At 43.0% G+C, this 25,182-nt stretch overlaps 2 protein-coding genes across 9 annotated transcripts in view; both read right to left on the reverse strand.

The window, feature by feature from the left end:
- The window catches only part of LOC103280554 (maestro heat-like repeat-containing protein family member 7), a 59,909-nt gene extending 46,713 nt beyond the window's left edge, over positions 1 to 13,196 (reverse strand). For all 3 annotated transcript variants that reach the window (XM_062976909.1, XM_062976908.1, XM_062976907.1), the window contains exons 1-5: positions 10,750 to 13,196; positions 6,960 to 7,049; positions 5,704 to 5,807; positions 2,052 to 2,177; positions 1,724 to 1,828 (exon numbers count right to left, since the gene is read on the reverse strand). In XM_062976909.1, the coding sequence (XP_062832979.1) occupies positions 1,724 to 1,828; positions 2,052 to 2,177; positions 5,704 to 5,807; positions 6,960 to 7,032 (408 nt within the window). In that variant the 5' untranslated portion in view covers positions 7,033 to 7,049; positions 10,750 to 13,196. The remainder of the gene's footprint in view (positions 1 to 1,723; positions 1,829 to 2,051; positions 2,178 to 5,703; positions 5,808 to 6,959; positions 7,050 to 10,749) is intronic.
- Positions 13,197 to 13,322: 126 nt separating this feature from the next.
- tnk2 (tyrosine kinase non receptor 2) overlaps positions 13,323 to 25,182 on the reverse strand; it is a 192,872-nt gene continuing 181,012 nt past the window's right edge. For all 6 annotated transcript variants that reach the window (XM_062976905.1, XM_062976901.1, XM_062976904.1 and 3 more), the window contains 4 exons: positions 22,535 to 23,919; positions 19,069 to 19,164; positions 17,932 to 18,059; positions 13,323 to 13,697 (listed from right to left, as the gene is read on the reverse strand). In XM_062976905.1, the coding sequence (XP_062832975.1) occupies positions 13,691 to 13,697; positions 17,932 to 18,059; positions 19,069 to 19,164; positions 22,535 to 23,919 (1,616 nt within the window). In that variant the 3' untranslated portion in view covers positions 13,323 to 13,690. The remainder of the gene's footprint in view (positions 13,698 to 17,931; positions 18,060 to 19,068; positions 19,165 to 22,534; positions 23,920 to 25,182) is intronic.

The raw sequence follows: 25,182 nt of genomic DNA on the forward strand, positions 1-25,182 counted from the left end.
TTGAGCGCCCAACCATTAAAAAATAGCCCTGCTCATTGTTGACCTAAGCAACCTGAAAGATAGTTGCAGCTATCAAGTAGGAAAATTCAGGTACCGCTTATGCGGGGAGGCTAATTTAACTAATTTACACCACCATAAAAATCATCCAGCAGTGTGCAGAAAGGAATGAGGAAGCAATCCATCAAGGACTCGGTGTCACAGTGGATGATGAAACAGCAGCTCCCCCTGTGGCCGGAATCGAGCATACCCTCATGAAGCCTGGAAGCTGGAAAATGTTAAATAGCCTCTGGGTCTTCGTCTCTGTCTGTATATCTAATGGCATTGAATGTTTGCCATGTATATGTACATTGTGATCCACTCTGAGTCCCCTTCGAGGTGAGAAAGAAGGGCAGAAAATAAATACTCGGAATAAATTATTATTATTTTTTTGTGGCTAAATGACCTTCCCAAAATGAAGATGTGCATTAGATCTGTATAATACGGTAAAGCAAATAGGGAAGCTGTTTCAGGAGCACTTGGAGCTCCTATTTGAGGGACATCATCTCTAATTAAATTGCCATGGATTTGTAGTTTGATGAGCCATCAGCATTTATTAGCAGCCCCCATGACCCCAAACTACAGCTTTCAAAACTCCATAGCATTGAACCAGGGCAGTTAAAGTGGATTCAATCTACAATACAGATGCATCCCAAGGTTTCCTTTTCCATCGCTGAAAGCTTTGGTGTTCTAAAGTGTTCTTTGGTGTTTTTAAAGAAGGAATTATAACCAGGAAAGCACTGTGATAAACATATTTTGGGGACAAATGACAAAGAGTGCACTTTTTGCCGCTGCACATGACATTCTCCAGCAAATACTTGTGCATTAGATTTGATGGTGCATTAGACTCGAGTAAATACAGGTACAGTATATGTATTTTGTAGAAATACGTTTTAATATGTGCATTTTATCTCATTATTATGTATTTTTCACTTGTTGTAACCTGCCTCAAGCTACAAGGAGAGGCAGGTAAGAAATGCAAGGGTTGAATGAAAAGTAACGCCTCCACCTTCGTAACTCCTCAGCAGATGGATTCAGGACGATCATCGTATCCCTCAGGGAGAACATTCAAGCATAATCAGCATTTTACAATAACATGTGGGTCACATGATTGCATTCCTTGGCTATCGGAAGATCTGTGCAAGATGGGTCCTGTGAGACGCCGGTTGCGGAAACCGAGTGTCGACGATGTGAGATGCTGGTTGAGGGATCAGAGTGTCGACGTCTTCCTTGACAGCTTCAGAAAACATGTTCATCGTTGGCAGAAATGTATCCAATTGTCTGGTGATTATTTATTTATTTATTATTCAAACTTATATGCCGCCACTCCCCTAGGGCTCAGAGCGGCTTACAAGAACAGGCTAAAATCTAACAATTTAAAAAAATCTTAAAAACATCTTTAAAAAAATCTTTAAAACACTCCCCCAGGGCGAGTGGAAAAGTGAACAGTGGTCGTTAAAGTGCACATTCTAAGGATTATTTCTACGTTTGATTTATTAAAATATTCCCATCCAAACCCAAGTAACGAAGGTGGAGGCATTACTTGTGATTCAACTCTCGTATAATTGTTGTTGTTGTTGTTGTTGTTGTTGTTGTTGTTGTTGTTGTTGTCATTATATTTATTTATACCCCACCTGATGATGATGATGATGATGATATTGTGATCTATTTGGAAAGAGCCACCCACCTTTGCCACGCAGTGTCTTGTGATGCAGCAGATCACCCTGGTGATTCTGGAAAGTGCCAATTCCCGCTGCTGGGCACACGGAGAGGCTGTTTCTGGCAGAAGATACTGGAATGACCCGGAAAAAGAAACATGACAGAGCTGAATCCAGAGATCTCCCCAAAAGGACCCTGTTTGCAGCAAGAATTTTGCACGATCAGAGCGGGACGGGCAACATGGTCTCGTAGTGTGGGACCTGTTCACCCGATGCCTGATTCCACTCCATTTACCAAGGCATGTGTATTCATAATATCTGCACATGGCTGTCTGTGGTCTTCTCAATCTCACCCACCTTAAGGGTGTCCCTCAGAAGGGTTGGGTTGCAATGATGCTCCACAAATCTCTCCTTCCGGTCGCTGTCCAAAGTTGTGGCAACAACATCAACAGAGTCCAGGAACTTGTCCTTCTCGGATACGTCCTGAGGAAACCAAGCTCTATGAGGACTGGACAAGGGAGCTGGGTACGTTTACCTTGGTGAAAGGAAGGCTGAGAGGGGCCAGGATAGATCCCTCTTTAAATATGTGAAGCGGGTCATGGAAACAGCTTGTTTTCTGTTGCTTCAGGGATTTTGGGTGCATCTCCACTGTAGAATGAATGCAGTTTGACACCACTTGAACTGCCATGGCTCAATGCATTGGAATCCTGAGATTAGACACCAGCAAACCCCCAAGTTTCCATCACATTGAGCTGTGGTGGTCAAACAGCATTCATTCTGCAATGTAGATGCACACATGCACACAACTGGACAACAAAAGAGAGTCCACCTAAGCTTTACAAAGAAGGTGTTGTTGAAGGCTTTCATGGTCAGGATCACTGGGTGGCTGTGAGGTTTTTGGGTTGTATGGCCATGCCCCAGTCCCATTCTCTCCTGACGTTTCACCTGCATCTGTGGCTAATGGAATTCTCAGAGGTTTGTCCAGAAGTCTGTTGAAAACTAGGCAAGTGGTGTTGTGGTTCAGTCTGATGATGAAGGGGAATTTGGGTTTCAGCAGGTTGACCAAGGAAACGTTGAAGGCTCTGAATTGTCAGAAATACAGGCTGACCAAGGAAATGTTGAAGGCTCTGAATTGTTAGAAAGGCTGCAGACTAGCAGGGAAGCTGAAGTTAGTGATCAGGGTGACCTTTCACAGGATTTCAAACATCAACAAAGTCCAGGTGGCTCTGGCAGTGAGCCAGAGGAATCTTCCTTATATAGAGACACAAGATTAAGGTTAAGAATTCCTCCCAGGCGTTCTGTGAGAATCGCTAATAAACTCAAGGGAACCCAAGGTCAGAGGAATGCTTTTCTAGCTTGTAAGCATGGTTTAAAAGGGTGAAACAGGGAAAGATTTCAGACAGAGCAACGTTGATTTTGGAAGCTTAACCCCTGCCTTGTCTCTGCTCATGGAAATAGATCCTCGCTTCCGTTCCTGTCTAGATTCTGTGTTTGGATTATTTTGAAGCTCATGCTACCTTGTTTTCTAGGACTGATATGCTATTTTAGAGACTTTGAACTATTTTCTACAAAGACTTTGGACTGTATTCTGCAGACTGCATTTGCAATTGTATTACTGCTTTCTTTACTTCTTTTTATTAAGATTTTGCTATCTTTTACCAATAAACTGAAAAAACCAAGTCTGCTGTGGTGGAGTGTGTGTTAAGAGCAAGGTGAACCAGTGCTGAGGTGCAACAAGTGGAGTCTATCTATCTATCTATCTATCTATCTATCTGTAGAATAATGTCCAGGGTGGGGAAAGAACCCTTGTTTGTTTGAAGCAAGTGTGAATATTGCAATTGGCAAGCTTGATTAGCATTGGGTAGCTTTGCAGCTGAAAAGTCAATCAGTGAGGGTATTTGCATAAAAGTACCATGGCTGTTATGGCCTGGAGGCATCCTTTGTTTGGGAGGTGTTAACTGGCACTTGATGGTTTGCCGTCTGGAATTGCAACATTCACAGTTACTTCAAACAATCAAGAATTCTTTCTCCCACACTGGACTTTCCACAAGTACACTCCACTTGCCTCATTTCCAAAAGACGTCTGAACAAACCTCTGAGGAACGTCAGGAGAGAATGCTACTGGAACATGGCCATACAGCCCAAAAAAACTCAAAGCAACCCATTACAAAGAACATCTTGATTGTAAGAGCTTCACGAAAGTGGATTTCCTCAGAGGCTGGTGGAGATGGTTAAACAGAGGTTGGATTGACCGTCTCTTGAGTTGTGTCTTCCTACATGGCAACGGATGGCCCTTATGCTCTCCACCAAATTATAGTTGTGTAATCCTAATCCCATAATCCACTCCAAGATTAGAAAAACCAATGTAGTTCTGAGAATAGAAATAATAGGAACAGGACTATGATAAATCATTGGGCACGAATACAATTTAGAGGTTACCTATGAGTCCAACATGACGCAGCAGAGGTGTTAATGGGGTTTGCTGGTTGTTCCAGTGGTAACTGGTATCTTCCATGTCAGGGGAGTATTAATCTGTTCTGGGTTTTAGTCTGAGCTTTTGACTATAACAAGATCCAGAATTGTTTTCCCACTGATAATGAAGACATTGGCTGCTACTATATAGAGAACACCTGTTTGTGACCCATTGGATTCAAGTGTCTGGAGAGTCTTCAGCTGTTGTCAATGAGCACAATTGTTATTGGCACATAGAGGGGCCGGGCTGGGTGCAGGTTGGTAAACAGCTGCTGCAATAAATCACTCTGACCACGAGGTCATGAGTTCGAGGCCAGCCCGTGGCGGGGTGAGCACCCGTCAATTAAAAATAAAATATAGCCCCTGCTCATTGCTGACCTAGCAACCCGAAAGATAGTTGCATCTATCAAGTAGGAAATAAGGTACCACTTATAAAAGTGGGGAGGCAAGTTTAACTAATTTATGACGTTGGAATGAGGAAATGCTGTCAGAGTGGATGATGAAGCAGCTGCTCCCCCCGTGGCCAGAATCGAACATCCCCTCAGGAGAAGGTTAAATTGCCTCTGCGTCTGCCTGTCTGTCTGTCTGTCTCTGTCTCGGTTCAATGTGTTTATGGGCATTGAATGTTTGCCCTATATGTACATAATGTGATCCGCCCCGAGTCGCCTTCGGGGTGAGAAGGGCGGAATATAAATACTGTAAATAAATAAATAATAAATAAATAAAAGTTCTGCATTGGCAAGCATGGGAAGTACCGCTTTACACGACAAAAGTGTCCTTGAGCATGTGCAGGCTACATTTCCTCACCTTTGCTGAACCAGCTAAGTATAGTTAAGGTCCTACATATTTGCATGAACATGTGCACATTTGCAATCCTGTGCAAATCTTGTGTAGAATGGCCATGTTGTGCATTGAGCTTTCCAAGGTGCACTTGAATGTGCAATCCAAATGCGCATGTGCATCCATGCACGACACAGTGCATTTGTGTGCAGTGCACATCTAAGCTGCTCTCTGAGGAAATTAGTGTTAATGTGGGATTTGTGTATTGGTAGTGTTTAGATGAAATTTGTGTCTAGCATGTGTTGCATACAGGTTGCATCATCCAGAGTATGCTATAGTCTGTAAAGAGTTAATGACTGAGAATCTGTGTTAACCTTGATGTGTGGCTGGAACCTTGGGAGTATCCAGACTCAAGTGTGTTTGTACATTACTGATTGCGTCAGTTGAGATCTTGCTCTGTTCTGAGTTTGTGTCTGCCTAGAGTGAAAGCCAAGCCTGTGTTCATCTGCAAGTCTGTTTGTCTTGTAAAGTAAAGCTTTGTATATACTTTTAAACATCGTTTCTGACGTCTTTTCGTTCTGCGGTTCATTGACAACATACAACTGCTGCTACGCTGCGAATTACTCTGACAATGAGGACGACTGGAATGGAAAAAATGTGGAAAATACATTTCAGGGCTGGCTAGAACTGAGTGGGAAAGAGGTCCCCCTGCATTAGGAAACAATACAGAAAACGAGAGAAGGAAAATGAGTGATACCTGATTGTGGAGAAATTTGTGCATGAAACCCAAAGCATTCTTCAGTTCTGTCTCGGAGGGGCCGGAGCTGAGCGAGGCCTGAGAGGATTGGGAGGTGGGCGAATCTGGAACAAGATTGTGAAATAATCTATGAAGCACTTGTCCAGAGCTCGGGAACATTACTTTTCTGGACTACAGCTCCCAACATCTAGTGTTCCCAACGGGAAACCCCAATGCGTTGACATCCAAGAGACAACTCCCTTCTGTCCTGCCCTGCCCAGAATTAATACCGTTTGATATCACTTTAACTGCATGGCTCAATGTTATGGCATCACGGAGATTGTAGTTTGGTGAGGCACCAGCACTCTTTGGAAGCAAAGGCTAAGGGCCATATTAAGCTACAACTCCCATGATTCCATAATATTGATGCATGGCAGTGTCAAACTGCATTAATTTAACCTTGTAATTAAATACTGGAGGATCTAGAGAAGTGTTGCCTGTGATAAAACAATAATATTTTCCTTATTTGTAGTTGTTCCCTTCCAAGGCAGTCCTGTGCCTTTAACCCTGGTGAATGTGGACTGATTAATTCCACCCGAATGCTATGGAATAATGGAGATTGTAGTTTCACATGGACTTTAATCTTCTCTGTTAAATAGTATTGGTGCTTCACCAAACTACAGCTCCTATGATTTCAAAGCATTGAACAGTTCGAGGGATCAAACTGCATCCTTTATACTATGTAAATGCACTCTGTAGTATCTTTTGGCCCATCCATCCACCATCCTGTTTTTTTGAGCAGCAGCTGCTGCAAGCAATCGGATTCTGTTTTCTTGTTGATCAGGATGCAGCAGATTGAATTATTCATCTCTGCTCCCAAGAGTCTTCTCTAGTTAGATAGTCAGAAGTACGATCCATGTTGTAACAGAGATTTGCAGGGTTGGCGTGGAAAGCTCAGTGCTGCATCCCGATCCATAGGACAACAGACCTCTGTCCCTTGCAGCAGCTGCTGCCCAGTTAAATCCAGGATGGAATGCTTTTATGATCCCTGTGTATTCTCTATACTATTTAATTCAAATAGCTATGAATGCCCAACTTTAGGTTAGTCACTTGTAACTTTCATTGTACATTCTAGCCTTCATAATTGTTTAATATATCAATTAAAAATGATGATAACATTGCAACATTAATGAATTGTAAACAATGTCATGTCAGTTCTCCTAGCATTCTCAGTGATACCCAATGGGCTGAGTGCAAAGAAGGAAAAGGCCACTTACCTGCATGCTGAGGTACAGACAAAGAACTGGATGTCTTTTCAGTCAGTCCACATTTAGAGGTTTCGAGATTCATTTTGTGGAACGGCACTCCTGTTGGGAATCGGTACATGTGAATGGTCATAACTTTGGGCGAATTCTGTGGTTGTTCTAGGTGCCCATTATAAGGGTATAGAAAATGGTGTCGCTTTCAGAAAGTAACAATATTAAGATGTGTTTTTGAATTTTCGGAGGAATACTTTCAAGATACGGGCAGTTGATCCTGTGGATATGTTGAGAGGGCTGTATTCTGTATAATAGCGATTTTGCAAAATGCCTTGATGGGAAAGGTGGAATAGCTACCCTGTTTCCCCTAAAATAAGACATCCCCAGAAAATAAGACCTAGTAGAGGTTTTTCTGAATTGCTAAATATAAGGCCTCCCCCAAAAGTAAGACCTAGCAGCATTTTTTTTGGAAGCATGCCCGCCAAATAGTACATTACAGCATGCAGGATCGGTAAATGCACATACCGTAGATTGTTGTACATGGAAATAATGGTAGTAACAAGAAATTCTTGATACGATTCACAGTTTGTCTGGTTATGCTGGATTATGATGACAACTACTGTACAGTATATAATAAATGTTCATTTTTTTGTTCAATAATAAATGTGAATTCTTCTTCATGGAAAAATAAGACATCCCCTGAAAATAAGACCTAGAGCATCTCTGGGAGCAAAAATTAATATAAGACACTGTCTTATTTTCGGGGAAACACGGTATCTAACAAATATTCAATAAGGTCGGAGTGCTGTGTTGCCAATTTCAAACGTATCCATTTCAAATTGGCATTTCATTGGTGTGAATGATTTCAATGTGCCTTAATCTTATGCTCATGCATTTTAATCTATGTGCTTTTAACGGTATTCTGTTCTAATGGTTTTACGGTGCACTGTAGTTTTTAACTTTGATTATGTTTTAATGGATTGTAACTGTGGATTTTTGTAATTTAATTCTGTTTTAATGTCTGCATATTTGTATATTTTAAACTAGCTGTGCCCAGCCACGCGTTGCTGTGGCTAGGACTTTATTTTTTCTTTTCTTTTTGTTGTATGAACGTAGAGGCATGGATGAGAGGTTCTGCTGTCAATTTTCGAGGTTGTGGGGCGTTTAGTTTAGTTGTTTTGTCCGGTGCCGTGATTCCATTACCCTTTTATATATATAGACTAGCTGTGCCCGGCCACGCGTTGCTGTGGTGAAGTATGATGGTATGGGAAATAAAGTATTGAGGAATTGGTGGTAGTTAAGGTAAAGGGTAAAGGTTTTCCCCTGACATTAAGTCCATTATAAATGGGTTATATAGCTGTGTGGAAGGGCCTTGAGTGTACACTGCCATATAATCCAGTGCAAATTAGATAATCTGTGGAAGAGGCCTAAGAGAGGCCTAAGTCTGCCTGTCCCCTGGGCTGTGTTGGTTGCTAGGAGACCAAGTGGGCAGAGCTTAGCCTTCTAACTGGCAGCAATTGGATAAAAACAATTATTGCTCTCCCTCTAATTAGGACTTTATTTTTCTTTTCTTTTTGTTGTATCAACCTAGAGGCGTGGATGATGGGTTGTGTTGTCAAATTTCGAGGTTGGGGAGCCTGTAGTTTTGTTGTTTTGTTGGTCGCCGTGATGCCATCACTCATTTATATATATAGATTGTATGCTAATGCTTTTGGCAGTTCGAAGGCCGGGTCTGGGTGAGCGCTCAACCTTCAGCCCAGCTCACTGCCGACCTAAGCAGTTCGAAAACAGCTGTTAGTAGATAAATTAGGTACCACTTGAGCGGGGAGGTATTTTATGGCACCATAAAAAGGAAATACCAGAAAATGCCAGCGATCAAAAGAAAGGAGGAAGTCTGTGATCTGAATTCTTCTCCATGGAAGATGGAGCAACAGCACCCCCCTGTGGCTGGAATTAAGTACAACCTCCAGGACGCCGAAGATGGGAAAATGCCTACATATACCTCTGTTGTCTGTCCTGTCTATATAATGGCATTGAATGTTTGCCGTATATGTGTTCTATGATATACCGAGTCCCCTTCGGGTGAGAAAGGCGGAATATAAATGCTGTAAACTTTATCCATCCGATCTATCCTCAAAATCGATTTGCAGCCGTCTGCCCCCCTGTGCCCAGGAACTGATTAGTACTTCAGGTTCATTGTCTGGTTTGATTATTTCTTTTATATTCTGTTACTATGTTGTTGTTTTACTCTTCTATGTTTATTATCTATGCATTTGTAGTGTGTTATATTTTAACTAGGTTGTTTGGGCTTGTCCCCATGTAAGCCACCTCAAGTCCCTTTGGGTAGATGGAGGTGGGGTACAAAAATAAAGTTGCTGTTGTTGTTATTGTTATTATTAAATAAATACATAACATGTTAAGCTGCTTTGAGTCTGCTTCAGGAGAGATAAAGCAGGTATCAATAATAATAATAATAATTATTATTATTATTATTTGTGATTTTGTGATACGAAATCCAGCATATCTATCTTGTTTGCTTTGTCATACAATGTCGTTGTATCAATAATAATAATAATAATAACAACAACAATAACAAGTATTTTGACTATGTTGTAATTCACCTGGATTCTTGAGGAGAGGCAGGTAAGAATACAACAACAACAACTTCTTACCTGCCTTTCCTCAAGGCAGGAGATGAGGTACAACACTGTCAGATAATAATAATCTATATATATAAAGGAGTAATGGTGTCTGTTCCTCCCACTAAACAACAAAAGTACAAGCCCCAGAACCTAAAAATTTGGCAACACAACCCACCATCCTTGCCCCTAGGTTCCGACAATAAAAAGAAAAGAAAAATAAAGTCCTAATTAGAGGGAGAGAAATAATTGTTTTTATCCAATTGCTGCCAGTTAGAAGGCTAAGCTCCGCCCACTTGGTCTCCTAGCAACCCACTCAGCCCAGTGTTAATAAAAGAATAAAAATAAAATAAATACAAATAATAAAAATAATAAAAAACACTAAAAAATTAATACAATAAAATACTATAATAACAAAATAAGTAAAAATAATACAACAAAATAATAAAATATAATAAATAAAAAAGATAAGTTATAATAAAATTAATTAAAAAATACAAATAACGTCAAATAAAAACTCCACTACAATTTTTAACCAATACCACCACCACTTTGCCACAGCAACGCATGGCCGGGCACAGCTAGTAATAATAATAATAATAATAATAATAATAATAATAATAATAATAATAATAATAATAACAACCCGGTGGTGATGGGCACATTGGGTGCCGTGCCAAAAGATCTCAGCCGGCATTTGGAAACAATAGACATTGACAAAATCACCATCTGCCAACTGCAAAAGGCCACCCTGCTGGGATCTGCACATATCATCAGAAAATACATCACACAGTCCTAGACACTTGGGAAGTGTTCGACTTGTGGTTTTGCGAAACGAAATCCAGCATATCTATCTTGTTTGCTGTGCCATACAACGTCGTTGTGTTGATAATAATAATAATAATGTAAGAATAAGAACTTCATCATGAGTAAGAAAATGTTGTTGTTGTTTGTTTATGTCATTATGATTTGACTTAAGAATATGAACTTCCTGACCGTAAGAAATGTTAAAACTCTTTTGAAAAGTGATGGAGTCTCCTTCATTGGAAGCTTTTCAGCAACAATTGGATGTCGACCTTTCAAGGATGATTCAACTCTGGGTTCTTGCACTGACCCATTGTGTTCCTTCCAACTTGATACTCCATATGGAAATAACAACCATATCTTACCTGCTGGGAATGCTTCACTGTATTAAGGTGAGTTGTGGTTGGGTTTTGCCCTAATGCCTCACTGTTATGATGCCAAACCCACCCACAAACCAAAAGGCAATGAGTCTGGAAGGAGAAGCTCAATATTCGTGGAAGGAGAAGCTCAAGGCAATTGAAGAAAGACTCTTGACTCTGCTGGGCCGAGCCACAGAATGCCAGGAGGTGTCAGTTGTGGTCAAGTTGGGTGGCAGTTATTGATGTCACAATGACCAGTGGATTTACTCAATAAGGAAGCCAATGACAAAAGATGGTCATAGGTTAAGCTCCAAGTGATCCACAGAATCCCTTCTTGGATGAACTTGTTGCCCAAGCAAGGTCTGAATTATGAAAAACAGGTATCAATGGCATAGATGGCTCTCATGACTGAAAGTTGGGCACCATACTGGGAGAAGGCCTCTCCCACAATCAAAGGCAAATACATGTTTCGGTTCAACGCACAGAACAATCGGACCCATCCGTTGGTCTTCCAAAGGTTTGGGACCTCAACTCCCTGAAGCTCCAACCCATTTGGACCACAATCAGGAATTTTAGTAGCTGGAGTCCAGAACATCTCAAAGAGCAATGGTTGGGAACCACTGAATGGAGGAGCAATCCAAGGTGTAACACAGTGGTTCTCAACCTGTGGGTCCCCAGGTGTTTTGGCCTACAACTCCCAGAAATCCTAGCCAGTATATTGGGAGTTGATGGCCAAAACATCTGGAGACCCACAGGTTGAGGACCACTGCTGTAACATCTCAATTCCTGGGAGCCATCATCAGTGCCAATGGCGGGCCAATTAAAATGCTTAAGGTGCTTCTTGCATTGGCAAAATGCTTGGAGGTTGTTCCGAAGAGTCCAGTCCCTAAGTGGGGTGCAAATTTAAGATCTCAATAAATAACATATTTTGGCTGGGCAGACCTTTTGAAAGACACCCAATTGTCGCCACACTGAAAACAACTCGTCCTAACTAGCTGCCCTTCAAATGTGTTGAACTAGAAGACCCATCATCCCCAGTCAGGTCATCATTGACCTATTTGTTAATTTATTTTACCACTTTCTTGTCCACCAAGGTCCCCAAATCTATACAATTAATTATGATAATTGGTGTATGGGGATTTCATAAACAGGGGTCTTCTATATCCGCTGGGGTTTGGTTCCAAGGCCCTCTGTGGATACCAAATTCCATCGATGATCAAGTCTCTTTATATGCAACGATGTAGTAAAACTGTCTATTAGATAAAATGACAAAATCAAAGGGCTCTTTTTTTGAGGTGGGGGATATTTTCAAGCCCTGGGAGGTGGAATTTGTGGATGCAGAATCTGTGGATATGGAGGTCCAGCTGTTATTTGCCTTTGTGATGCTTTGGTTGTACTTTCCATTGTAGTCGATGGACACACATCACAGCAATGCCACGTGTGAGAGATATGTTAAAACCAGGAATGAGAATCTTCAAGGGATCTGTGGTCCACCCGTGTCTCCATTTTGACCATGGGTTGACAATAGATGACCTTTGGGTTCCCACCAACTCTTTGATTCTATCATTACAATTCCCAACCATGTTTTTTGTACAACAATGTAACACAAAACAAAAGGGTAGTATTCTAGATGTCAGGGATTCTTCTTCTTCAGAGGAAGAGGAAGGGGTGCAGGAAAGTGCTCATGAATCTGAGTGTGAGTTGGAGTCTGAGGAGGAGACTTTGTTAGTACCCTCATTCCAGGAGAGGCGAAAGGAAACAGAGCAGAGACATTGTTCAGTTAGATTAGCTGCCAGAAATGCAGCTGAGTAATTAGGAACTGCCCTAGCAGCTATGTGGGGACCCAGGGCTATAAAAGCAGAAGCAGGTGCAGACAGCTCTTGCTGGTAACAAACTCACTCTAATGCCTTCATTCTCTGTGTGCCTGCTCCAAGTCTGCATCTGGATTTATGCCTGTTTATTTGTCTGAAGTAAGACTTCCTGGCTTTCTTTTGTATTATTTCACTGAGTGTACTGTACTTTGTTTTGCTGAAGTAAACAGTTTTCATTTACTTACTACAGTGTCATAAGGCTGTTCTTGAAAGACAAAACAGGACACTAGATTAGCTATGCAACGACATTATTTTTGTAGTTACAACACAACCGTTCAATGCTAAGGCTTCACGCCAAAGGGAACTGTAGAGGAGAGTCTACTGAACATGCCAGGACCTGCTGCAGACCAGGACTGCCATCTGTTGAGGAGTTACGAAGGTGGAGGCATTACTTTTCATTCAACCCTCGTATTGCCACTTGCCATAATATTGTCCCCTCCTGCACTAAGAATGGCAGAGTTGGAGATCTGATGAATGGGACACTGGGAAGTTCTTTGGCACAAGCTTTGCTTGAAATCATGAATGTGAACCAGTATGGATGGATAACTCCAGCTTACTCATGAGCAACTTGGATGATAGATTCCAGCCAATATTACATAGCTTTTCTAAAATAGTTCTCCTGACACTGAAATCCTCCCCAAACCCACCACCACCAGGCCCCATCCCGTCACGAATTTGTATTAGACAAGGACTCCGTTCTCTCCAAAATAGAATAGAATATTTATATATTAATGTAACACTTCTCTTTACAAAATAAATCCAACAGCAAGCAACAGGTGCAAAGGGGGGGAAGTGGGGGCAAAGGGTGGGTGCAAGCCAACGCGGAGCTGCCAGCATCGGAGGAAGAAAAGGGGGGTGCAATTGTCGGCGTTTGCGGAGGGAGGGGGTCGGGGCGTTTGGGTTTGGCCCAGCATTTCACAGTGGCGTTCCTCAGCCACAGTCTCGCTTTGTCTCGGTCCCGTCCCGCTCGGTGGCTCTCGGTCCCAAGGCCCAGAAGGAGCGTCTCTTCCGGAGAAGTTCCGACCGCGGAAGCCCAGCGCGGGCCATCCGTTTCTGCTTCAGAGGACCATTGCTGGTCATCGCCTGCCAGGAAAAACCATTTGACAAGTTAGAGCCAAAGAAGGCCATCACTTGGGGTAGATGCGGATGAAATTGACCGAGTCCTGGGTGGGTAGATATGGACATATATATAGGGAGATCTATTTGTTGGTTTATTTTGGGTGTAAAGGTGAAATGATGAATCAAGTGTTTTTTACTGTTTGCAAATGTGTATACCAGACATGTGTTCCAGCATCTTAAGCAGGGGTCCTCAAACTTTTTAAGTGGAGGGCCGATTCACAGTCCCTCAGACTGCTGGGGGCCCAGACTATGACGAAATAGTAAAAAATTAGGATTGTTGCTGTTGTGTGCCTTCAAATCATTTCAGACTTAGGTCAACCCTAAGAACAGGGGCCAGGTAAATGACCTTGGAGGGCCACATCCGGCCCATGGGCCTTAGTTTGGGGATCCCTGATCTAGACAATCTCATAAGACCATAGGTAAGCAAAGAGGCCTCCAAAGACCATCTAGATGGTCTCATAAGACCATCAGTAAGGAAAGGGATCCTCAAAGGCCATCTAGATGATCTCATAAGGCCATCAGAAGACCATAGATAAGGAAAGGGACCTTCAAAGACTATCTAGATGGTTTCATAAGACCATAGGTAAGGAAAGGGGACCCCAAAGGCCATCTAGATGATATCATAAGGCCATCAGAAGACCATAGGTAAGGAAAGGGACCCTCAAAGGCCATCTAGATGATATCATAAGACCATCAGAAGACCATAGGTAAGGAAAGGGACCCTCAAAGGCCATCTAGATGATATCATAAGGCCATCAGAAGACCATAGGTAAGGAAAGGGACCCTCAAAGGCCATCTAGATGATATCATAAGGCCATCAGAAGACCATAGGTAAGGAAAGGGACCGTCAAAGGCCATCTAGATGATCTCATAAGGCCATCAGAAGACCATAGGTAAGGAAAGGGACCGTCAAAGGCCATCTAGATGGTCTCATAAGGCCATCAGAAGACCATAGGTAAGGAAAGGAACCCTCAAAGGCCATCTAGATGGTCTCATAGGACATAGGTAAGAAAAGTGACCTCCAAAAGCCATCTAGATGGTCTCATAAGGCTGTAGCTAAGCAAGGAGACCTTCAAAGACCAGGTAGACTTAGGTCAACCCTAAGTCTAAAGTTTAGGACAGGGGCCAGGTAAATGACCTTGGAGGCCCGCATCCGGCCCCCGGGCCTTAGTTTGGGGACCCCTGATCTTAAGTATTAACAGCAGGCCAGTTTGAGTGATAGCCTGCAAGAGCCAATAGGTCGTGACTTCCGGCTGGAGAGGACGTTCGTCATTCTGCTGTGGAATGTGCTGTTATCGGCAGTATGTGTGTGTGCTTCGCTGACTGGCAAGGAGAAAGCATGTCTGCTATGAATGATGGACTTTGCAACTTGTAAATACCTTGTATATATGGAATAAAGTCTAAGAACCGTTGCATTCAGCTGATTTGCGAATGTGGTGTCGTTTGTCGGAACTGCTTTTCCGGACGGGCAAGCAGTCTGACCGAGGATGAATTGGTGAGAGTCAATGGCTCACAAATAAATCAGGGTGCTGCGGAGGTGATGTTTTTTAACCACTCCCTGACACTATTCACTTCCCTTGGAAGCCTGCTCCTCAATGCTCTCTAGGGGACAAATGGCAATTTCGCAATGTTTTTTGAATCTTTTGTGGAGCATTTTAGTCCAAGGAGAGGCCTTTGATTAGAAGTTACAGTAGACACCCTTCATCTACCTATACATGCTTTATTTTCAATATTATTACTATTAATTTATAATTCAAAATGTATAAGTATGTAGTGGAGAGATGTATAGTGAAGTTGTAATGGAAAAGTTAAAAGACTGATGGGAAATATGCTTGGGGGTGTTCTTGATTTTTGTTGTTGTTGTTGTCGGATTGTATGCAACGTGATGTGTTTGAGATATTGTAGAATGAGAAAAATGTGAGCTTGTACATTTGGATTGATAAATTAATAAAAACAATTTTTTTTAAAAAAAAGAAGTTACAGTAGAGTCTCACTTGTCCAACATAAACAGGTCGGCAGAATGTCGGATAAGCGAAAAGGTTGGATAATAAGGAGGGATTAACTAAAAGCCTATTAAACGTCAAATTATGTTATGATTTTACAAATTAAGCACCACAACATCATGTTTTACAAGTCTGCCACTTGCTTGGGAGTGTGGCTGCACTTGTGTTGTTATTGGGTGTGTTGACCCGCTGCATGTTGCTGCCTAGAGAAGCAGCTGTGGATCCAGGTGGGAGGCAGACTGCGTTGGATAATACAGAATGTTGGATAAGCGAGACTCTACTGAATTTTTGAAAAAAGTCTTCCCTGGGCCTAAATTGGCCTACAGTGACCCAAAACATGGCGGAAATGCCTCTTCACATCCTCCAAAGGGCATTTTGGAGACAAAGAAGACCATTTTTCTTGGCCAGGACAGACTGGGGGTCCTTCAAACGTGGTGTCCCCCCACACACCCCAAAGGGCTTTTGTGGTCATTTTGGAACAGAATTAATTTTACACATTCTACCAAATTCCACAATATTTGGAAAATGCTAGGAGGCTTGGGAGATGGGATCCAGAAGCCATATCCAGTTCACTTCTTAAAAGTTTTCTCCTGGGCTTACAACGGCACAGGCCCCTGCGAGCATTTCAGGAGGGGAAATCAATTATTTTTAGGGGAAAAATTGAAACAAATGTCTTTTGAAGAAAGTATATTTTTGGAATATATATATACACACACACACACATACCTTATATACTCAAAGATAAGCCGAGTTTTTCAGCCTTTTTTTTTTAGCTGAAAAAGTCTCCCTTGGCTTATAATGACCTTGACCCGGTCAAGGCCGGGCAACAGAACCAGAGGCCATTGCTTGCAATATATGATATATTCCTCTCTTATCCTCCTTTATCAGTGTGTTTTCCAAAGCCTCCCTCGCTCTTAACCAAGGGAATGTTTTGAAAAGGGAAAGATGCCCTTGCAAGTCAGGAAGAAGAAAACTATATATTCATTCATCTTATGAAAGCATTTTCCCCTGAAATATTTGTTAATCTCTCCTACAGATATATAGGCATTAACCCCCTGCATGCATCTGCAATCCCTATGTCTATCTATCTATCTAGCTATATTAATTTTATATATATTTGCAGGTCCTTGCAAATCCTATATACATATAGATCCATGTACCTGTATATCTACATCCATATATATACATTATTTAACCTATTGATGTGTTAATTAATGTAATTTTATTGGTATCTATTTTTATTTTGAAATTTACCAGTAGCTGCTTCATTTCCCACCCCTGGCTTATACTTGGGTTAATAAGTTAACCCAGTTTTTTTGTGGTAAAATTAGGTGCCTCGGCTTATATTTGGGTCGGTTTATACTCGAGTATATACGGAGTGTGTGTGTGTGTGTACAGTTGAGTCTCACTTATCCAACACTTGCTTATCCAATGTTCTGGATTATCCAACACATTTTTGTAGTCAATGTTTTCAATACATCATGATATTTTGGTGCTAAATTCGTAAATACAGTAATTAATACAGAGCATTACTGCGTATTGAACTACTTTTGCTGTCAAATTTGTTGTATAACATGATGTTTTGGTGCTTAATTTGTAAAATCATAACCTAATTTGATGTGTAATAGGCTTTTCCTTAATCCTTCCTTATTATCCAAGATATTCGCTTATCCAACGTTCTGCTGGCCTGTTTAGCTTGAATAAGTGGGACTCTACTGTATGTGTATGTGTGTGTATGTATGTATGTATGTGTGTGTGTGTGTGTGTGTGTGTGTGTATATATATATATATATATATATATATATATATATATATATATATGGAAACAAACAAACTCTTTAAACCTGGTTGACCTTCCTCATCTCTGGTCTATAGCAATGGTTCCTAACCTTTGGGCCTCCAGATGTTTTGGACTTCAGCTCCCACAATTCCTAACAGCTGGGATTTCTGGGAGTTGAAGTCCAGAACACCTGGAGGCCCAAAGGTTGGGAACTACTGGTCTGTGGAAAATAAAAATTGATGCCAGCAGAAAGGTCTCCAAAACAATAAGATTTGTTTGGACGTCTGCTTCCCTATTGCAACCTGTCCATCATCCAGGGTTCTGGCTCCTCCCAACCTTGAGGACATTGGTCTGGAGAGGAGACCCCTGTCCGGGCTTGCAATGGGGCTCAAAGTGGGGGGTCTGCTGCTCTTACTTGAGCCGGAAGGCGTTGTAGGGGTCCAGCATGTGGGAGCTGGCCTGCTCCAGGTTCCAGTCGAACATCTCCAGGACCTTCTGGCACTCCAGCCGGGTCTTGAGCCCCAGGCAGAAGAGCTGCTCCACCTGCGCAGAAAGGGAACAAACAGAAGGGCAAATCAGAGGAGGGGGTTTCGGGGTGCGCCCAGAACAGGTAGCCTCTCTCTTTTTAAAAAGGTATTTTTAATTGTGTAAAAGTGGCATACAGAATGCAAAAGAAAAGAGAGAAAAAATCAAATACATCTAATACAAATACACGTGTTCACCAAATCCATCCCACTCCTGCGAAGCATCGCCCATGACTTCTGACACCACTCCATATGAAGCTAGTATCTCATTGTGTTGGCGAAGGCTTTCATGGCAGGAATCACTAGGTTGCCGTGAGTCTCTCAGACGATCTGGCCCTGTTTCAGAAGCATTATCTCCTGACGCTTCACCCATATCTACGGCAGGCATCCTCAGAGGTTGTGAGGCAAGGGACATTTATATATCTGTGGAATGATGTCCAGGGTGGGAGAGAGAACTCTTGTCTGTTTGAGGAAAGTGTGAATGTTACAATTGGCCACCTTGATTAGCATTGAAAGGCCTTCAGCTTCAAAGCCTGCCTGCTTCCTGCCCCGAATGCCTCTGGGGAGATGGTGGCGTGGTATAAAAATAAAATTATTATTATTATTATTATTATTATTATTATTATTATTATTTCATCTTTCTTTCTTTTCTATAATAATTATTGTTCTCCCACTTTCGATGTATACCACATTTTTCTTATTATTTCCAAGTTATACGAAACTCATATATATACATACATATACATACATACATACATATATATATATATATATATATATATATATATATATATATATATATATATAACTTTACCTGCATATTTTCTGAGAATTTTCTCTCCTATTTCCTACCATAAGCTCACATATAGCACTAGCTACACTGACTCTGCTATGGATACCTATTATTCCTTCCTGAAGCACCCCAATAATCTCAGCTTTGGTGGCACAAAATGGTCCGATCCGTTCTTGGTGCCAAAGAGCAAGGAGGACAAAAGGAAGCAGGAAAGCTGCATCTATTCTGCTTTTACCTTCAGGTACTGGATGGCCTTTTGCACGTTCCAATTGTGGTTTTGCAAGGCTGCCTGGCATTCCTCCGTGGTGACGCCGTGCACCGTCTCCTGGACCTGGCCGGAGGAAAAGACAGATAAAATATTGATATATTTCTCCAGCACCCCTTTTTTTTCCAGGCCATGCATAAATTAGCGGAAGTTATTTCAGAACCACTAGCAATTATCTTCGAGAGTTCTTGGAGAACGGGAGAAGTCCCAGCAGATTGGAGGAGGGCGAATGTGGTCCCTATCTTCAAGAAGGGAAAAAAGAACGACCCAAACAATTACCGTCCGGTCAGCCTCACATCGATACCAGGCAAGATTCTGGAAAAGATCATCAAGGAAGTGGTCTGCGAACACTTAGAAACAAATGCGGTCATTGCTAATAGTCAACACGGATTTACCAAAAACAAGTCATGCCAGACTAATCTGATCTCTTTTTTCGACAGAGTTACGAGTTGGGTCGATACAGGGAATGCTGTGGATGTAGCGTACCTGGATTTCAGTAAGGCCTTCGACAAAGTCCCCCACGACCTTCTGGCAAATAAACTAGTAAAATGTGGGCTAGACAAAACTACGGTGAGGTGGATCTGTAATTGGCTAAGCGAACGAACCCAAAGGGTGATTCTCACCAATGCGTCGTCTTCATCATGGAAAGAAGTGACAAGTGGAGTGCCGCAGGGCTCCGTCCTGGGCCCGGTTCTGTTCAACATCTTTATTAACGACTTAGACGAAGGGTTAGAAGGCACGATCATCAAGTTTGCAGATGACACCAAACTGGGAGGGATAGCTAACACTCCAGAAGACAGGAGCAGAATTCAAAACGATCTTGACAGACTAGAGAGATGGGCCGAAACTCACAAAATGAAGTTCAACAGGGACAAATGCAAGATACTTCACTTTGGCAGAAAAAATGGAAATCAAAGATACAGAATGGGGGACGATGCCTGGCTTGACAGCAGTGTGTGCGAAAAAGACCTTGGAGTCCTCGTGGACAACAAGTTAAACATGAGCCAACAATGTGATGCAGCAGCTAAAAAAGCCAATGGGATTCTGTCCTGCATCAATAGGGGAATAGCGTCTAGATCCAGGGAAGTCCTGCTCCCCCTTATTCTATTCTGCCTTGGTCAGACCACACCTGGAATCACACTGTGTCCAATTCTGGGCACCACAGTTGAAGGGAGATGTTGACAAGCTGGAAAGCGTCCAGAGGAGGGCGACTAAAATGATTAAGGGTCTGGAGAACAAGCCCTATGAGGAGCGGCTTAAAGAGCTGGGCATGTTTAGCCTGCAGAAGAGAAGGCTGAGAGGAGACATGATAGCCATGTACAAATATGTGAAGGGAAGTCATAGGGAGGAGGGAGCAAGCTTGTTTTCTGCTGCCCTGCAGACTAGGACACAATGGAGCAATGGCTTCAAACTACAGGAAAGGAGATTCCACCTGAACATCAGGAAGAACTTCCTCACAGTGAGAAGGGCTGTTCACCAGTGGAACTCTCTCCCCCGGGGCCGTGGTGGAGGCTCCTTCTTTGGAGGCTTTTAAGCAGAGGCTGGATGGACATCTGTCGGGGGTGCTTTGAATGCGATTTCCTGCTTCTTGGCAGGGGGTTGGACTGGATGGCCCATGAGGTCTCTTCCAACTCTACTATTCTATGATTCTATGATTCTATAAAGACTGGAATTTTTTTTAAAAAAAAACACATATAATGGGAGTGGGTGGTTTCAAAGTGTAGCAAATCTCTTTCAGGTTTTAGTGTGAACTTTAATGGAATGGTCCAAAGCGCTGAAACTACGTATTTAATCTACTTTAAGAAATGAACTCTTTTTTCAGACCCTATTTTTTTTCTCCATTCTGGACTTTTAAAGTGTAGACTTCAAGGGGAGAATATAATAATAATAATAAACAATTATTTTATTGTATGACATCAAACAAGATAGATATGCTGGATTTCCTATCACAAAATCACAACTCGAACACTTCCCAAGTGTCTAGGACTGTGTGATGTATTTTAGGACTGTGTGATGTATTGTTGTTGTTGTTGTTGCTGTTGTTATTATTATTATTATTATTATTATTATTATTATTATTATTTTACTGACACAAAAACACAATATGACACAGCAAACAAGATGTATATGCTTCCCAAGCGTTTAGGACTGTGCGATGTATTATTATTATTATTATTATTATTATTATTATTATTATTATTATTATTATTATTATTCTGACACAAAAACACAGTATGACACAGCAAACAAGATGTATATAATTCCCAAGCATTTAGGACTGTGCGATGTATAATAATAATAATACTACTACTACTACTACTACTACTACTACTAATAATAATAATAATAATTATTATTATTATTATTTTACTGATACAAAAACACAGTATGACACAGCAAATAAGATGTATATGCTTCCCAAGCGTTTAGGACTGTGTGATGTATTATTATTATTATTATACTGACACAAAAACACAGTATGACACAGCAGACAAGATGTATACACTTCCCAAGCGTTTAGGACTGTGTGATGTATTATTATTATTATTATTATTATTATTATTATTTTTTATTATTATTATTATTATTATTATTATTATTATTATTATTATTATTATTATTATTAATGCTCTGTCAGGAAGTCTAGACCATTGTGGTCAGCTATGTGGATGATCCCCACGTGGACCACACACCCTTCAACAGATGCACATATGTGATTCTGGGCTGCATTAATAGTTGTCTAGATCGAGGGAAATCATAGTCCCACTCTATTCTGCCTTGGTCAGACTTCACCTGGAATAACTCTGTGTCTATTTCTGGTCACCACAATTCAGGATATGGATAAACTGGAACGTATCCTGAGAAGGACCACCAAAGGAGTCAAAGGTCTGGAAGACTTAGTGAACTGGGTATGTTTTGTTTGGTTGACCACAGACATGAGAGCAATGTTTGAATATGGAAGATGGAACCAGCTTGTTCTCAACGGCTTCATAGACTTAAGACACAGATGAATGGATTCAAACTAAATAATTGCACCTAAACATTAAGAAGGAAGAACGTCTTGTGAGCAAGAGTCATTTGGCAGCAGAATATGAGAGTCTGGTGGAGACTCCTTCTTTGGAGGCTTTGAAGCAGAGGCTGGATGGCCATCTGCCAGGAGGGTTTGGATTGTGTATTCCTGCATGGTGTAATAATAAGGTTGGACTGGCTGGCCCTGAGGGTCTCTTCCAACTTTATGATTCTGTGTCTATGTTTCCTTAAAGCTTAGTGTTTGTGTATGACTTTCAATTTCTGCCCGCTAATCCGAATGCAGAAGTGAGCTGAGGTGGATGGGATTGAGCACCAAGGAGAAGGTGAGTCTCCTTGTGGAGAGAAAAACTGGTATATAAATAAACATAATAAATATAATAATAATATTAATAATAATGCCACTCACCAGCCGTATCTTATCTGAAGGACGAGGTCCCTCAGAGCCATCGTAGATTATCTTCTGAAGACCACAGGTGGCCTTGAAAGTGACGTTGCTGTTGTTGGATGAGAAGTTGCCCCGATAGTCCGGCTGCTGCTGGATCATGGGCCGCACGGTGGCGGTGGTGACCACTCTGGGGGGTGCCGGGGCTTCCTCGGGGGTCTTGGCCTCCTTGAAGAACTTCTCGTACTTGTCCAGGTAAGGGGGCCTCTCCGGGAGCAGGTAGTAGTGGGTGTTGCTGACCTTCCGCCCGTCCTTGACGATGGGCAGGATGCAGGGCCCTTTGGAGCACTCCTTCCCTTGAGCCTGGATCACCTTCGGCGTGGCGTACTTGGGGTCCAAAGCAAAGCTCTGCGTGGTGGGCATGGGCTGCTTGCCCGGCGACGTGGACAGGAAGGAGCCCAGGGAGCAGAGCGGGGAGCAGAGGTTGGCCCGCGGCTGTGGGGACCCGCCTTGCAGGGCCCGGGGACTGGGGGTCCTCGAACTCGGCTGGGACAAAGGGTCTCGCGGGGGGATCTGGGGTGGGCGATCCTCCTCACCCCCGGAGGCCGGCGAGAGCTCCCCGGACCAGCGGCCGTGTTCGTTCTTGCGGAGCGGTCGGGGCAGGATAGGGACGCGAGGGGGGATCTGCGGCTTGTCCTCCCCGGGGCTGGGCGTGGAGGCCACGGAGTTGCCCCCCAAGGGGACGTTGAGGTGCTTCATGCACTCGTGCTGCAGCTCTTGGAAGATCTCCGTGGTCTGAGCAGGGCTGGGTTGCTTGGTTTCCTTTGGCGGCAAGAAGAGGTTGTCGTCTAACGGGAGGGACGCCCGCTCTCCCTCCGGCACGAAGCCGCCATTGGTCTCCCCGTTCTCCCAGCTCTTGCGCCTGCTCCGCCGCCCAACCAGACCGTCCGCGCTGTTGATGGAGCACACCTCGAAGTCGTCCTCGTCTTGGGCCACGTCGTCGTAGGTGGGAGGAGGGGGCAAGGGGCGGGCGTCCCAGTCCACGATCGGAGTGGGGTGCAGGGGGCGGGGCAGTCCTTGCGTGGGGCTCTGCGGGGGTGTCTTGTCCAACAAGGAGAACGCCTCCATGGCCAGCTTGGCAAGCGACGGGGCGCAGAGCTCCCCGATGGGCGAAGGGGTGGTGGGGACGGGCTCGTCCTCAAAGTCTATAAGTGTCACTTCGTTACCGGGTTGGGTGCCCCCCCTGGTGCGGGGCAGGAGGAGCCTCTCGCCCGCCCTGGTGCCCGAGACGCAGGCCGAGGGCTTGGGGGGACGGAGACCTCGCGGCGGTCCCGGCTTCTTCTTCAGGCAGAGGTGCTTGAGCCCTGCCGATAGCAGGTTGTCCTCGCTCACGGGGTCGTAGGTCGGTTCTGGAAAACAAAGGAACCAGGTCAGGCTCTGAGATGGAAAATATACTCTACTGAGAAACCCTTTTCCAGGGCAGATTAACATCTGAGAGATTCTTGTTAGTGTGTGTTTATGTTATCTATATATATAAAAGAGTGATGGCATCAGGGCAGCAGAGAAAACAACAAAACTACAGGCCCTCCAACCTCGAAATTTGCCAACACAACCCATCATTCACAGCTCTAGGTTGATACAACAAAAAGAAAAGAAAAATAAAGTCCTAATTAGAGGGAGAGGAATAATTGTTTTTATCCAATTGCTGCCAGTTAGAAGGCTAAGCTCTGCCCACTTGGTCTCCTAGCAACCTACTCAGTCCAGGAGACAGGCACAGTTAGGCCTCACTTAGGCCTCTTCCACAGATTATCAGATTTTAACTGGATTATATGGGAATGTAGACTCAAGGCCCTTCCACACAGCTATATAACCCATTTATAATCTTATATTATCTGCTTTGAACTGAATTATCTTGATTCCACACTGCCATATAATCCACTTCAGTGTGCATACTAAACATAAAGACAACCATACAATAGACATTCAATACCACCACTACCTCAACAATTTCTCACCAACACCACCAGACAACGCCACAGCAACGCGTGGCCGGGCACAGCTAGTTAGATAGAAATGTTATATCAAGTTAAGCTGTTGGGTGTTTGCAACTGTGTGTTTTTTCTGGCAAAGCATTCTAGCAGCGTAAGGGTTAAGCACAAGCCTGCTTGATTGATTACCCAACCAATAGGTCAGGGCTTCCGTTTTGAACTGGAATGCGGGAGGTACCGCCATGTCTCCGGAAAGTTATGGCTCTTAGTAACTCTGTATATATGTAAATAAAGTATTTAGACCTGCTGGGATCAGCAGTTAACCAACGACTCAGCTATTGTTTGTTGGTGCCACTTTTGCTGCTGCATCAGGTGGTCCTTCGGGTGAGCGGAGAAGAGAATCTGACTCACCAAGTCAGGCAGGATGACGAAGGAGAGATTCAACTACCTAGCCCAGCATTCACACACACCACCCTGACAATTCTTACCACCTTATCGCACTGCGAAATTTCCCAGTTGTAGGACACTTCAGCCTCTTTTCAAGCACGGAGAGGTACGGAGCTCATTGCATGAGTTGATCTACTTCCGGAAGTCATGTATAGTCCTCCGTGGTTGGAAAGAGGCAGAAGTGTCCTGAAAGGAGAGAACTCCGGCAATCGATCTCATCACATTGAGACATTTCCC

The sequence above is a fragment of the Anolis carolinensis genome, chromosome 3 (assembly GCF_035594765.1).
Source record: "Anolis carolinensis isolate JA03-04 chromosome 3, rAnoCar3.1.pri, whole genome shotgun sequence".
NCBI lineage: Eukaryota > Metazoa > Chordata > Lepidosauria > Squamata > Dactyloidae > Anolis > Anolis carolinensis.